This window comes from Ostrinia furnacalis, unplaced genomic scaffold (genome assembly GCF_004193835.3).
Source record: "Ostrinia furnacalis isolate ACB-3 unplaced genomic scaffold, ASM419383v2 OfSCF7602, whole genome shotgun sequence".
Classification (NCBI taxonomy): domain Eukaryota; kingdom Metazoa; phylum Arthropoda; class Insecta; order Lepidoptera; family Crambidae; genus Ostrinia; species Ostrinia furnacalis.
Genome location: NW_021137841.1, coordinates 306989 through 322609, shown reverse-complemented (window position 1 = coordinate 322609; position 15621 = coordinate 306989). Strand labels below are relative to the sequence as shown.

The following is a 15621-nucleotide window of genomic DNA, read 5'->3' as shown; positions in this document are numbered from 1 at the left end:
AATGTCAAAGTCAGTTGTTGACCGCTCGTCGCCGTGCGCCGATGTGTTGCCGGTGAAACTAAATAATGCATTTTCCAGTGAGAAAGTGCTATCATGCGGCGAAGATATGCTTAATATTAGTGTTAGTAGTATCTATATTAGCTTTATTCGAACAATGGCGAGGCGGGAAGCGATCCGCTCGCGCGCAGTTCTCAGATCCTCTCGAAGAAGAATATGAGCGTCAAATCCTGGAAGACGAGGCCAGGATTATACCAGGTCTTGGAGAAGGTGGTGTGGCGTCCCACCTCATGGGTGACGACAAGATCCTGGGTGAAGAATCAGAGAAGAAACTGGCTATAAACGTGCATCTGAGCGAGCGCATAGCGTATAACAGAACTTTGAAAGGTATGTGTTTTTTATGCTGATAATTAATGAAGAAGTGGTTAATACGAGTCGTAATAACTACCGGGTTTATCGCTAACATCATTGTATTTGTAATTGGCCGCTGGGCAGTTTTGTATTAAATTCAAAGTAGGTAGAATTTATAACGTCGAAGTTAAGATGTAGAAATGTTTTGTTTTGTTTTTTTATAGCTTTTATAATGTAGATAGGCATACTGGTTTTAGCAGGTGAATGATAAACAATTTACCTATTAAAACATACTATTGAAACAATTCAGATCCAAGTTAGGGTGTTGTGCATTGTTTGTTATTCCCAATAAAATAAAACAAGCAATTTTGTAAGCTGTACCCCACAACACTACTCAAAAAAGTCTTGTTAGGTTGGGTTGAATGTCCTTTAACCAAACAAAGTTTATAAATACCAAACATTATTCATAAACAGTAAAAGTCCAGATTCTGGTACCCAAATACATCAACATCCTGTATTTTCTTTACTTATTCAAATAGTACAATGTTTTTCCTACTTATTTAAGCATTGAGTATCAGTTCAGAATTTGTTCTTCATCGTCACAAGCACAACCTTGCCACACTTTATGAGGCCATAATATTAATTATATTTGCGTTTTCTAGGTTCTATAAATGCCATTGACGCAATTACAGCAGCACACCTAAACAAATATGAGTTCCAATGACATGAAAATATGCTACATATTAATTTAGGTCAATATTACTTATTTGGTAAACTAGGTAACAAGTAATAATAACATTGTTAATGCTCATTAGTAACTTGTTGGTGTTAGATAAGCACTATAAATTGAAACAATCCAATAAGGAATTTTTAGGCTGAATAATTGGGCGATGCAATGTAGTTAGGGGTGTAGCACTTGCCACAAAGGCTATAAAAATAGTTTATTTATTGTGAAACAGGTGTTACAGACATACTTACCTTAAATAGTGATAGGTTCACTATAAATTCTTTCAGTGTTTTATGTAAGTTTTGTGGCATTTTCACATAGAAATTTAGGTACTTGCTTTAGTTGATTAGCGTTGTCTTGTTTACTTGATGGATCTATCAAGCGTAAAAATCTGCTGAATCCTAAATGAATTGGTGTCTGACATAGTGTCCTGTATCCTGACTATATCTTGTGTATTATCAAACCAAATACTGAAAAACAGGAAGGTTGGGACGACAGAATATAAAAGCATCTTTCTTTACTTTGCAACAAAAATTAATAGTCTCACATGCAGTAGACTGTATGAGATGCAAATAGTACAGTCAACCACACACAGCTCCATATTTTAGTTGTAAAATCGCATCTATTACAGCCACATAAGAAGTCACATCCGTACATTGTAATGGCTCGTTTCACGCACAGTTTGCGCCCGCGCACCGTGCGTGTGGCGAATGGTACACGGCATTAGCCTATTATTTGCCGAGGTAATGAACTGGCGATAGCCGATCGTTCACCGAGAATGTAGCGTATGATGAAGCCTGAAAGAAGGGTAGATTTTGACAAAAATTGCATTTTTAAAGTAAGTAGGTAGGTAAATAAAGATGTCCATAAGTGCCAAATTGTGGTCGAAAAATAACTCCTATAATCTCGTTTCATTCTTCAATGATTATTACTAATGAATCCGAAATTATGAAGTATTTTCACGATTAATAATTTGAGGGTAAAATTGAAAAAGCGTATCAAAACCCCAACAAAATAATTTTCAATTTCAATTTTCAACATAGTACCTTAGTCGCGCATTGTTCGGTTCTCGGCTCTCGTTCGTGAATATGTACTCTACTGAATCTACAGCGATAAAATTAATATCGAAACCAGGCGGGTGGTAAAATCAAACCTCAAAGCGATTCCGCACTACGTCGGATCTGAATCCGTCAATTTACGGATCTAGAAAAGTAGGTAAATAGTGAAATCAAAGGAATCAAATCGGATTTATGCGTAAACTTTACAAATTAGTTCTACAACTACCTACTGTGGATCGTATTTTCACGGATTCGGATTGGACGTTGTGCGAAATCGAACTAAGACCTAGTTCAGACAGCGATAATCTCATACATTTGCATCAAAACATAACCGCACGGTTACCGCCTCGAGTGTCTCGCCTATGAGAACCACCAGAAACCGCGCGGGTATCACGTTTGTCTGAAGGCCTAAGAGCCTGTCCAGATGTCGTATTTACTCGCGCAATAGTGAGGTACTAGAGGTTTATACATTATATCCACAATCAATACAATCACGCGACTAAAAACGCGTAATCTGAACCAGATCTAAATCACCACTCCCTTACAGATTACCGTAACCCAGCGTGCCATCGCGTGCTATACGATGCGGAGCTACCATCAGCATCAGTGATCCTCATCTTCCACAATGAGCCGTACTCCGTCGTGGTCCGGACTCTATGGAGCGTCGTGAACAGTGCCCGCCGCGATCGGCCGTGGTTTCAACATGCCAACTTTATGGAAAGGAACACTGGGAGGACTATGACGCTAGGTGAGTGAACCGTTTTGCATAAAATGACCAGCCTCTTAGCTGTCTGTCCAAGTGGCTGGTACAAAGGCTTTCCTATTCAGTCTCTGAGAGACGATAGGGAGTTTTGTGGAGCTGCCATCAGTATCAGTGATCCTCATCTTCCACAATGAGCCGTATTCCGTCGTGGTCCGGACTATATGGAGCGTGGTCAACAGTGCTCGCCGCGACCGGCCGTGGTTTCAACATGCCAACTTTATGGAAAGGAACACAGGGAGGACTATGACGCTAGGTGAGTGAACCTTTTTGCATAAAATGACCAGCCTCTTAGCTGCCTGACCATGCTACTGGCTGGTACAAAGGCTTTCCTATTCGCTGTCTGAGAGACGACGGCAAGTTTTGTGTAGCTACCATCAGCATCAGTGATCCTCATCTTCCACAATGAGCCGTATTCCGTCGTGGTCCGGACGTTGTGGAGCGTGGTCAACAGTGCTCGCGGNCAGTGATCCTCATCTTCCACAATGAGCCGTATTCCGTCGTGGTCCGGACGTTGTGGAGCGTGGTCAACAGTGCTCGCCGCGACCGGCCGTGGTTTCAACATGCCAACTTTATGGAAAGTGTAAATGTGCACACTGGCTCACCGTCACACCAAGCGTCTCACTGCGGCACGTCCGTACTCGCCGGCGTCTGCCGTACGACTGACTCGTCCCACTCGTAACGACGTCACGTGACTGCCTATCACTTGTGTACGTGAGACAGCGTATTGTATCTATCTAGTACGTAGATACAAACACTACATCCCTTCCTTGTTAATAAATTTTAATGAAAGTTTTTGTCAAGTAAATGTAAGGTTAATTATTGTAATAGAAGTATGGAAAAGACTGCTATACCGCGATAACACCGACTTAATTATTGTACTCATACGTCTCACTCTCTTTTTTTTTTTAATATCTATTATACATTACTTTAATAAACATCCAATTTCAGTTACGTTCAATTAATGCAAATAAGTTAATTTGAATTTAGTAAACAACAAGGCTACCTAACAGAGTGCCAGGAAGAGGTGCAGCAACCGCAGTTAAGGAACGGCTGGGACGAACAAGGATAAGCGAATCAAACTCGTGAGCCTTGTTAGGGTTACACTGGTTAAGGCGACCCTTTACAAGGCTTGGAAGCATGTGGGTAACAAGCCATTGGACGTGGAGAGGGTCATTAATTATACGTATATTTTCTACTTTGCCGAACTTTAGCGCGAGAACGGTTTGTCCAAAACATATGAATTTGGTCTTATTTAATGCAGGATTAAGTGCCCTTTAACCGTCATGAAGACCACTTTTCGATAGGGTAAGTCCTTTACGCGGTATAACCGGAAAACCGAAAAAACGCCCCTTTCGGGGGCCCCCACCACTTAAGCACAACTCCGTCGAAGTCGAAAACTTAGGAGAGTCTTAATGGGCAACCAATGAAGCCATCAAAGCAAAAAAATCTTTTGTAGGAATTATTTCCGATTTAATCAATTTTTGTGTTTAATTCTACTGGCCTATATGACGTTGGGTAAGTGAACCTCTTTTAACAACATGACCCTTCTACATTTACATATAGATGACATTGTGAGGCAAGGTGTACGTGAGGCAAGGTGTACATTGACGCTGATTGGACAGCGTTTTGGGTACATACTAGACAGCAGAACGAAGATGTCCTCCACGGTTATCCTGTTCTACCCAGCGGGTCTACGGGTCCTACAAGACCCAAAATATTTCTCTGACAGTTAACTTGATCTAAACCTGTAATAATCAGTTAATCTGGTGAATAAATTCACAAAATGATATTACATTTGCACATGGCGCCTTTCAAATCAAATCATAGTCTTTATTTGCACAATATGGGTTATAATAATCTGTAAGGCCTGTCTTCCACCAAAGCGGACCGGAGCGAGCGAAGAAGTGTCGGGCTGTATATTTTCTATAAAATTTGACAGAGGCGGCGCGGAGCTTTGCGGAGAAGAGATGTAGAAATATTGAAATCTGATTGGTTATTCAAAACACTTTTCTGCTCCGCTCCGCCTTGGTGGAAATCAGGCCTAACACTAGCCTGATATCACCAAGCTACCCTTGCATAAAACACGGAGTCATTGATAGTCTAAAATTAGCCTCTCTCCCCAGGCTACCCCGGCCAAGACCCGTCCTCGCCCTTCGTGTACCTAAAGGAGATCATCCTCGTAGACGACAACTCGACGCTGCCCGAGCTCAAAGGCAAGCTCAGTCACTACGTGCGCACGCGGCTGCCGCCCGACCTCATCAGGATACTGCGGCTGCCGGACCGGTGAGTTTGGCTTTATTCGCTGGCGTATTTTAAATTTAAATTATTGATTTGTACGTCCCATATAGCTTGCTCTACACCACTTCGTGGCGACATATCAGTTGGTGCTTGGAAGAAGTGGCTAAAGAAGCTCAGTAACTTTAGTTCCCCAAGAATGAACTACCCCCTTTATACTTTACCCACATAGGTATAGTTTTTTGGTTGGATGATATTTAACTTCACAAGCCGCCATTTTGGCTACAGAAGCTGTTACTGAGGTTACTGCTAGTCCAGTAGTGGGCTTCTGGTGGCGCACCATAGCGGTATATCCACGGCTTGATCGGTGGACTTTTGATGCGATATCATAGTGACTCCTCTGCGTCATTGCGTGTCATAAAACGGACTCGCGAATCTTCAGTGCTATACATCATCTAGACGTATAGGACCTTCAGAACTGTTGAAGATTAGTTTGATTTACGCGCTCTCTCAAGTTTCGGCTCCTAAACCGCTAGGCAGGTAGAACTATGATCGAAATGACGAGACCAGGTTTATAAGTAGACAATAGCACACATGGATGGTTCTCAAAGAATCTTACTTCTCCACGGGCAAGAATAGGGCTGACCCGCGCCCGCGTGGCCGGCAGCCGGTCAGCTACCGGTGACATGCTGGTCTTCCTCTAGATCCAAGGGCAGAATGAGGAGATCAGTTGTAAATAGTACTCAACTTACTTTCTTCTAGGCTAGACTAGGGCTGACCCGCGCCTGTGTATTCCTCTAGATCTAGAACCAAGTGTACGGGACTATTCCCACCTTACGTTCCCACCGCTGCAACTCCTGTGTAGCAGGGATCAGGAACCAAGGGTGGTATGAGGATATCCATTGTAGATAGTACTCAACTCACTTCTCTTCGGGTTAGAATAGGGCTGACCCGCGCCCGCGTGGCCGGCAGCCGGTCAGCCACCGGCGACGTGCTGGTCTTCCTCGACTCGCACTGCGAAGGAGACTGGGACTGGCTGCGGCCGCTGCTGCAACGCATCAAGGAAAATTTACTGAACTTCTTCCGTCACTTCTTCTGAGCACCAGCCAATATGTTGTCAAGAATTGTGTAGAGGAATCTATTTGGCACGTACCCGTGTAGTTACCACTACATAGGGCACATTGATAAGAAGACCGTCTTAACTATACGAAATTATGTGTTTTGGATAGTCCTATCTTACAGCGTGCGCGCAGGACTAAACTTGAAAACTCTTCCAGGAAAATCTTCTTGTGACGATCGTGATGGCGTTGTTTATAACGAGCGTTTACGTTGCTATTTATGTTATGATCGTTGCACTCTTGCTGCAATCGCGTGACACATCCTCTACGGCGTAGAGTCTATGCCCTTGCTTAGGTGCTTTTCTCTGAACTGATTCGCGAATTGACAGTGCCATACAAAGTTAGGACGTTATAGGTCCACCAGAACAGATTAGTTTCATTTACACGCTCACCCTTGGGAGAACAACCGAATGATTAGGTTCGTAGGCAGGTAGAACCATAGGCGAAGTGAGGATATCAGTTGTAGATAGTACTCAACTCACTTCTCTTCGGGTTAGAATAGGGCTGACCCGCGCCCGCGTGGCCGGCAGCCGGGCCGCTACCGGCGACGTGGTGGTCTTCCTCGACTCGCACTGCGAAGGAGACTGGAACTGGCTGCGGCCGCTGTTTCAACGCATCAAGAAAGATTTACTGAACTTCTTCCGTCACTTCTTCTGAGCACCGGCCAATATAGCAATCTATTTGGCACGTACCCGTGTAGTTACCACTACATAGGGCACATTGATAAGAAGACCGTCACTTAACTATACGAAATTATGTGTTTTGGATAGTCCTATCATACAGCGTGCGCGGAGGACTAAACTTGTAAATTCTTCCAGGAAAATGTTGTTACGGCCGTGATGGCGTTGTTTATAACGAGCGTTTACGTTGCTATTTATGGCATGATCGTTGCACTCTTTCTGCAATCGCGTGACACATTCTCTACGGCGTAGAAACTACGCCCTTGCTTAGGTGCTTTTCTCAGAACTGATTCGCGAATTGACAGTGCCATACAAAGTTAGGACTTTATAGGTCCACCAGAACAGATTAGTTTCATTTACACGCTCACCTTTGGGAGAACAACCGAATGATTCGGTTCGTAGGCAGGTAGAACCATAGGCGAAGTGAGGATAGCAGTTGTAGATAGTACTCAACTGACTTCTCTTCGGGTTAGAATAGGGCTGACCCGCGCCCGCGTGGCCGGCAGCCGTGCCGCTACCGGTGACGTGCTAGTCTTCCTCGACTCGCACTGCGAAGGAGACTGGGACTGGCTGCGGCCGCTGCTGCAACGCATCAAGGAAAATTTACTGAACTTCTTCCGTCACTTTTTCTGAGCACCGGCCAATATAGCAATCTATTTGGCACGTACCCGTGTAGTTACCACTACATATGGCGCATTGATAAGAAGACCGTCTTAACTATACGAAATTATGTGTTTTGGATAGTCCTATCTTACAGCGATCGCGGAGGACTAAACTTGTAAACTCTTCCAGGAAAATCTTGTGACGGCCGTGATGGCGTTGTTTATAACGAGCGTTTACGTTGCTATTGCGTTGCGTTTACGTGACACGTCTTCTACGGCGTAGAGTCTCTGCCTTTGCTTAGGTGCTTTTCTCAGAACTGATTCGCGAATTGACAGTGCCATACAAAGTTAGGACGTTATAGGTCCACCAGAACAGATTAGTTTCATTTACACGCTCACCCTTGGGAGAACACCCGAATGATTCGGTTCGTAGGCAGGTAGAACCATAGGCGAGGTGAGGATATCAGTTGTAGATAGTACTCAACTCACTTCTCTTCGGGTTAGAATAGGGCTGACCCGCGCCCGCGTGGCCGGCAGCCGGGCCGCTACCGGTGACGTGCTAGTCTTCCTCGACTCGCACTGCGAAGGAGACTGGGACTGGCTGCGGCCGCTGCTGCAACGCATCAAGGAAGATTTTCTGAGCTTCTTCCGTCACTTCTTCTGAGCACCGGCCAATATGTTGTCAAGAATTGTTTAGAGCAATCTATTTGGCACGTACCCGTGTAGTTCTCACTACATATGGCGCATTGATAAGAAGACCGTCTTAACTATACGAAATTATGTGTTTTGGATAGTCCTATCTTACAGCTTGCGCGGAGGACTAAACTTGAAGACTCTTCCAGGAAAATCTTCTTGTGACGATCGTGATGGCGTTGTTTATAACGAGCGTTTACGTTGCTATTTATGGCATGATCGTTGCACTCTTTCTGCAATCGCGTGACACATTCTCTACGGCGTAGAGTCTACGCCCTTGCTTAGGTGCTTTTCTCAGAACTGATTCGCGAATTGACAGTGCCATACAAAGTTAGGACGTTATAGTTCCACCAGAACAGATTAGTTTCATTTACACGCTCACCCTTGGGAGAACAACCGAATGATTCGGTTCGTAGGCAGGTAGAACCATAGACGAGGTGAGGATATCAGTTGTAAATAGTACTCAACTCACTTCTCTTCGGGTTAGAATAGGGCTGACCCGCGACCGCGTGGCCGGCAGCCGGTCAGCTACCGGCGACATGCTGGTCTTCCTCTAGATCCAAGGGTAGAATGAGGAGATCAGTTGTAAATAGTATTCACTTTCTTCTAGGCTAGACTAGGGCTGACCCGCGCCTGTGTATTCCTCTAGATCTAGAACCAAGTGTACGGGACTATTTCTACCTCACGTTCCCACCGCTGCAACTCCTGTGTAGCAGGGATCAGGAACCAAGGGTGGTATAAGGATATCCATATAATTCATTGTAGATAGTACTCAACTGACTTCTCTTTGGGTTAGAATAGGGCTGACCCGCGCCCGCGTGGCCGGCAGCCGTGCCGCTACCGGCGACGTGCTGGTCTTCCTCGACTCGCACTGCGAAGGAGACTGGGACTGGCTGCGGCCGCTGCTGCAACGGATCAAGGAAGATTAACTGAACTTCTTCCGTCACTTCTTCTGAGCACCGGCCAATATGTTGTCAAGAATTGTGTAGAGCAATCTATTTGGCACGTACCCGTGTAGTTCTTTCACATATGGCGCATTGATAAGAAGACCGTCTTAACTATACGAAATTATGTGTTTTGGATAGTCCTATCTTACAGCTTGCGCGGAGGACTAAACTTGCAAACTCTTCGGAAAATCTTCTTGTGACGGTCGTGATGGCGTTGTTTATAACGAGCGTTTACGTTGCTATTTATGGCATGATCGTTGCACTCTTTCTGCAATCGCGTGACACATTCTCTACGGCGTAGAGTCTACGCCCTTGCTTAGGTGCTTTTCTCAGAACTGATTCGCGAATTGACAGTGCCATACAAAGTTAGGACGTTATAGTTCCACCAGAACAGATTAGTTTCATTTACACGCTCACCCTTGGGAGAACAACCGAATGATTCGGTTCGTAGGCAGGTAGAACCATAGGCGAGGTGAGGATGTCAGTTGTAGATAGTACTCAACTCACTTCTCTTCGGGTTAGAATAGGGCTGACCCGCGCCCGCGTGGCCGGCAGCCGTGCCGCTACCGGCGACGTGCTGGTCTTCCTCGACTCGCACTGCGAAGGAGACTGGGACTGGCTGCGGCCGCTGCTGCAACGGATCAAGGACAACAGGACAGCGGTTGTGACACCGCTTATTGATATGCTGGAGCCCGACACACTTGAGTACAATAACGCGGGCAGCGCGGTCGAGTTTGAGGTGATCCGGCCTGATTGTGCAACCCTACATCTATTCATTACGATCCCTTTCAATATGATACTTACCGTTGAGTCTAAACGCAAACCGCGAAAGCCAAGAAAAAAAGATACCTTACAGAAGACTGCGCATCAAGCGAACATTATTGTATCTTTTTTTTTGGGATGAGCTGTCCCTTATTGTGTCTTATACAGTTGTAACGGGTGCTGTTTTGCAATAAAAATGGGTAGACTTATGTTTGGATGTCGTATGTGTCAAACTGAGAGGGATTTAGGGCATGTTCACACAGAAAGTCCGTATTTACAGGATCGTTTTTATAGACTACTACTATAGATCGTTTCATCCACGAAGACGCGCCCCACTATTCTTCCGCTAATGTTTGAGTATTATCGGTACGCGATAAATCATCCATGAGTGCACACGCACACTACAATAATGCCGCTCGGATTGCTCGGATCAAACTCCCCGCTCCCCGCGCGACCGAGACCAAACATGGGTGGGGCGCGTCTTTGTGGATGAAACGATCTATAGCTACTGGAGGTAACATACCGCACCAAAGGGGAGCGGAGCAGAGAAGTGTGTTCAATAACTAATCAGATTTCATTACTTCCACTTCTCGTCTCCGCTCCGCACAGTTCCGCTCCGCGCCGGCTTTGGCTTGGTGGAAACCTGGCCTAAGGTTTTGTGTGTGAACTCGTTCGTAAATACGCCATCGCCGAATAAAACTACATACGATAAACGAACCTGTGAAACGGACCGCTCACTGTGTGAATGCGCACTAATCTTAGTGCGCATTCACACAGTGAGTTGTTGAGATGTTGAGTTACACAATTTAGAAGCTGGTCAAATTGTATTTTGGGAGCATAGTTCAGAATTTAGATTTATTTGGGAGTTGTCGATTTGGGTATTTGTATGATAGTTGTATTATACCTAGTTTAGGTATCAGTGTTGTTATTTGGTCAGTTGTTACACTGGGCAGTGGGCAACATAGATATTTAAATTCTACGAGTATAGCCAACGGGTAGATTTTGGTAATAAAAGTACTATAGTTTGAGTGTAAGTAGGTACTCAATTTGAGAGTAGTTACAAAATTGGGGTATTTTTAGTGTGAAGAGTCATAGTTAGACTAGTGTAAATAGTTTGCGTGGGCATTACCATTCCATTACTGTGATGTCAAAAAATCGTCATCTCTCGTCAAATCATTGATGTCACGAAAACAACTAGAGGAAAAAAATATTCAGCTTGAGAAGGGATCTTATATCAGCGTATAGTTGCGACTTGGACAATGTCCTAGGAAGCAAAGCAACCTAGTTGTCCATGGGGTGTCATTAGGCGTAGGAGTTGCCAAAGAACGTCCATAGCTCGTGTTGGAAAAATGCTAGAAATTGCACCTTGCGGCCACTGCTGCGCACCAAGGACGACCCATCTCTCGCCATTCTCATTGATGTTACCAGAACACCTGAAAATTGTCTTATTTTGCGGAGTAAATTCAACGAATATGCAGCATGGACCGTGTCCTAGAAAGCAACTTTATTGTCCATAGCATAGGGTGTCGTGAAGCGTAGGAGTTATGATCAAAGAACGTCCAAAGCTCGTGCTGAAAAAGTACTGAAAGTTGCACCTTATACAAATTTTAAGCTGAACAAATCCTTGCTCAAGATCTTCTTTTATAGTCAGCAATGTTACACTTATTTTCGTTTCTACTAAGTAAGCGCTACCCATGAAAACTGGACTATGAAGTCCAGGTTGCTTTCTATGAAGAAAGCACCTCGCCATATCAGGAGTATTCAGGACTAGAGAATCCCTTTGAGAGCCAGTATATCCACAGCGTGGGGCTGACTCGCGCCCGCCTCGCCGGTGCACGCTACGCCGTCGGAGATGTCCTGGTGTTCCTGGACTCCCATTGCGAAGGCCAGCCGGACTGGCTGCGGCCGCTGCTCCAGCGGACCAAGGACGACCCTCGGGCGGTGGTGGTGCCTATCATCGACGTCATCGACGCCTCCAACTTCTACTACAGCGTTCAGGACCAGGTCTCATTCCAGGTTGTCGGAAGTTTCTCTTGCACGGTTTTTAGGGCACTTAGATGGTATTTTGGGGTGGTCCTTTGGTCTTTTTGATGGTTAAGCTTTTGATGCCGCGTAAACAGATGTGGGTCTGTAACTTTTGCAAATAATTAACCTGACAGATGATGTTCAGTCCGACAATTTAGTAGAAAGATGAAATATGGGGTTTCACATTCTTCCAGACAAATATTTTCTTGATAAACCCGGGTTCTCAGTCTGTGCTTTGTGCTTTACAATACTAGAAGTTACGACGTAAATGTTGCTATCTCAATATTCCCAATTAGTCTCTATTTTATGAACCCCATTGAACCATTGCAGCAACATAAGTAGGTAGGGTAGTGTGTAACCAAAGGATCACCTGTCTACCTCACCCCACAATGTGTCTGTTTAGTCTAGCAAGGCCTCGATGTCTCACAGTTGTCTGTCCACCGCACGAGTGATTTGTCTACGTTCCAGTTTTCGACACCCTGACATTTCTATCATCTGCTTTGAAATGAGAAAGAACGTTGTGTCTGTTTACATACTCGTAGTATATACCTCCTACCAACAGTCCGGTCGTCGAGCACATAGAATTTCGGCACACGTACAGTCGCGACAGCAATATAATTACCCGCGAGCGATATGAATGGGTAGCTTGGGGTCATTGGAAGAAATTCTACGTGCTCGGCGACCGGACTTTAGCTGAAATTAAACGAACGACATTAATGGTTAAAATGACATAGATAAGATTCTATCCATGATAATAATAGTGTTGCCTTTATTAAAAGAATTGCGCCATTCTATTGATATTTTGTCGATAGGATAGACTTATGGCATTACTATCGATGTGCAAAAATTAATCATGACGTTCTTTCCTCTGCTTTCTTGTCACCAGATTTTGAGTTCATTTAAATATTGTTTTAAAAGTATATTCACATTGCCTCATATCATGCGTGATGACTGGTGAGTGACTCGTTTATATGTTAAGGTTAGCCTGCACCCTAGACAAACAAGTAACAGATTCAATTGAGAATGTTACTAGGTATGCAAAATCACTTGAAACCTATGTTACAGTTAAGCTTTTACATTTACAAATACATTAGTTTTTATTTCATTCAAAAATACCCAGTAGTTATGATTTTATAGGCATTCAAAGTTCGCTTAAATATTGAGTCCCGCCGACGGTCACGTGACCCCGTGTGACGTACATTCACAGCGTCCGCTCACTAGAAAACGGATATAAACATACTTAAATATTTTTTTTTTGTAAATACAAACTTATTATACATATTAACACCCAGACCCATCACAGAAATTAAAATTGAACCAAACCCAAACTTGATGCGATTGTGTCGTTTTATTGCGAATTACCTTCCAGCTCCATCATTAGACCCCGATTACTATATAGAATTAAAATACTCATCAATACAAAACGAACGAGCCCAAACTCGATGCATTTAAGTCGTTTTATTATAGAGTTCCTATGGCCACCTTCCAGCTCCATCATCAGATCAGCTCCATGTCATCATAATATTGCATGGTCATCCAAATCACATGTGTTTGCGAAATTTCAGCTTAATCGGTTGCCTGGAAGTGGGTCTTAATTCAGTTTGCAAGATTCCACCCATACAAATATGAGCCAGTCGTTGTAATATGACGTCACGCGCATAAAATGGCGGGCCGGCCGCCGCCCGCACTTTTAAAATTCAATATCTTGGAAACTAATTGACGTATCGAAATAATTCTTTCACGTGTATTTTTTATTTTTAACAGAGAATACAGAAAGCTAAATAACAAAATTAGTGAACATTCTTCATTTCGTGATCGCTGAGTAATTTTACGAAATTGAATCTGTCACAACTGTCATTTTGTCTACTCCTGACTGTTGTCAGAAATAGGAACGAAGACAATGTGATTATACTTTTATTTTATTTCTTGTCACCAAAGGGGCTTATTTTCTTTCACCATCTTTGCGTAGTGTGGCTTTGTTTTCGTAATTTTAATTTGTGTGTAATTTTTGGTTTGTATATCGAGCTTTGGTCGTTGCAGTGTATTTTTTGGGCAGTTTGTTTTTGTGTGTTTTTTTTTTTTTGGTATTTTGGGTCAATTGTTTAGTATATTTATAGTGTTTATTTTAGATACTAAGCAAGGTTTTCTTTTCCTCCTTATTTCCGATTACGTCTTCAATTTATTCTTGGACATTTACACGATATAATATTATTTTAATACAATAGTTTCCCATAGTGATGAACACGTTTGAAATTGCAAAGGTACCTAATACCTACACATTACAATCGCCAACATTCGATATACCTCATATTTTCGTACATTTGCGACATAACATACACAGACAATCTCACGTATTCACAGCATCTATGCCTACGACGCTAAAGACATTCGGCAACGTTGTTAAATGCTTGAACAGATATACGCCATGTAACATGTTGCGAATTATTTCTTTGTATCATCTTTAGGTTCGAGAAGCGTCCCGGTTTTCCATTATTTATTTGTTACAGTAAAAAAATCCCATTATAAAAAATGCGTTGAAAAAGTTTATGTAAAATTAAGTGAATTTTAAAGTTGAAAGTTTATACAGGTACACATAGGTTTTGGTAAAGACCAAAAACGCAAATTAATAACGGTGTGTTCTACGGCAAACGATATTTTTAATCTAAGTTCAATGTTGCAAGGTTTCAAGTATTGCCGGCTTAACAGGCAAGTAATCAAGCCGCCACAACAACCCGGGGAGACACGCTACTCTTCCTGGATACACAAACAAGCAAAAAAGTGTTGATTATGCCAAACGATCGTTCGTTCGTTCGTTTCAGCCGAAAGACTTCCACTGCTGGACAGAGGCCTCCCCCAAGGATTTTCACAAAGACCGGTCCTGCGCCGCTTGCATCCGCTCCCGCGACCTTCACCAGATCGTCGGTCCACCTAGTGGGAGGCCTGCCCACGCTACGTCTTCCAGCTCGTGGTCGCCATTCAAGAACTTTCCTGTCCCAGCGGCCATCAGCTCTTCGAGCTATGTGCCCCGCCCACTGCCACTTGATTTTAGCGATTCTGCGGGCTATGTCAGTCACTCTGGTTCTCCCACGGATCTCCTCATTTCATGATCAGTGTAACCGCAGGCAGGGTCTGATGGTAGCCAGGGTGCAGGGCGCGAAAGCAGCCCGGGGAGACGTGCTAATCTTCCTGGACGCGCACTGCGAAGTCGGCGCCGACTGGCTGCGGCCGCTGCTCCAACGCTCCGCCCACAAGCGGGACGCGGTGCTCACGCCGCTCATCGACGTCGTCGACCAGTCCACCTTCCAGCTCGATGCTGCTGAATACTTTCAGGTGTCTGTGACTGTCTTGGCATGTTGTGTCCGTATTCCTGGTAGATCTGGTGCAAGTAATAGCATGGCAAAATTAACCACTTAAGCTACAACCACACCAACGCGTGCAGATCTCCAACGCTGGCGCGATCATAGGCCAATGACAGGTCGCGCGATCCATGACAGTCCGCGCGACCTGTCATTGGTCTATGATCGCGCAGGCGATGGCCATCTGCATGCATTGATCTGGTTGAAGCATTACATATTCCGTGTGTTAACGGGCTGGTGTTTGGACCGGCGACAAACAGGAGCGGGTGGAAACCGGCACGTCAACACACGCTTTTACTCAGCATGC

At 44.2% G+C, this 15621-nt stretch overlaps 1 protein-coding gene across 1 annotated transcript in view; it reads left to right on the top strand.

Annotated features, from left to right (window-relative positions):
- Nucleotides 1-65: 65 nt before the first annotated feature.
- LOC114365543 (uncharacterized) overlaps nt 66-15621 on the top strand; it is a 55314-nt gene continuing 39758 nt past the window's right edge. The window contains exons 1-4 of the mRNA XM_028322146.1: nt 66-384; nt 2681-2881; nt 5020-5179; nt 11736-11949. Coding sequence (XP_028177947.1) covers nt 66-384; nt 2681-2881; nt 5020-5179; nt 11736-11949 — 894 coding nt within the window. The remainder of the gene's footprint in view (nt 385-2680; nt 2882-5019; nt 5180-11735; nt 11950-15621) is intronic.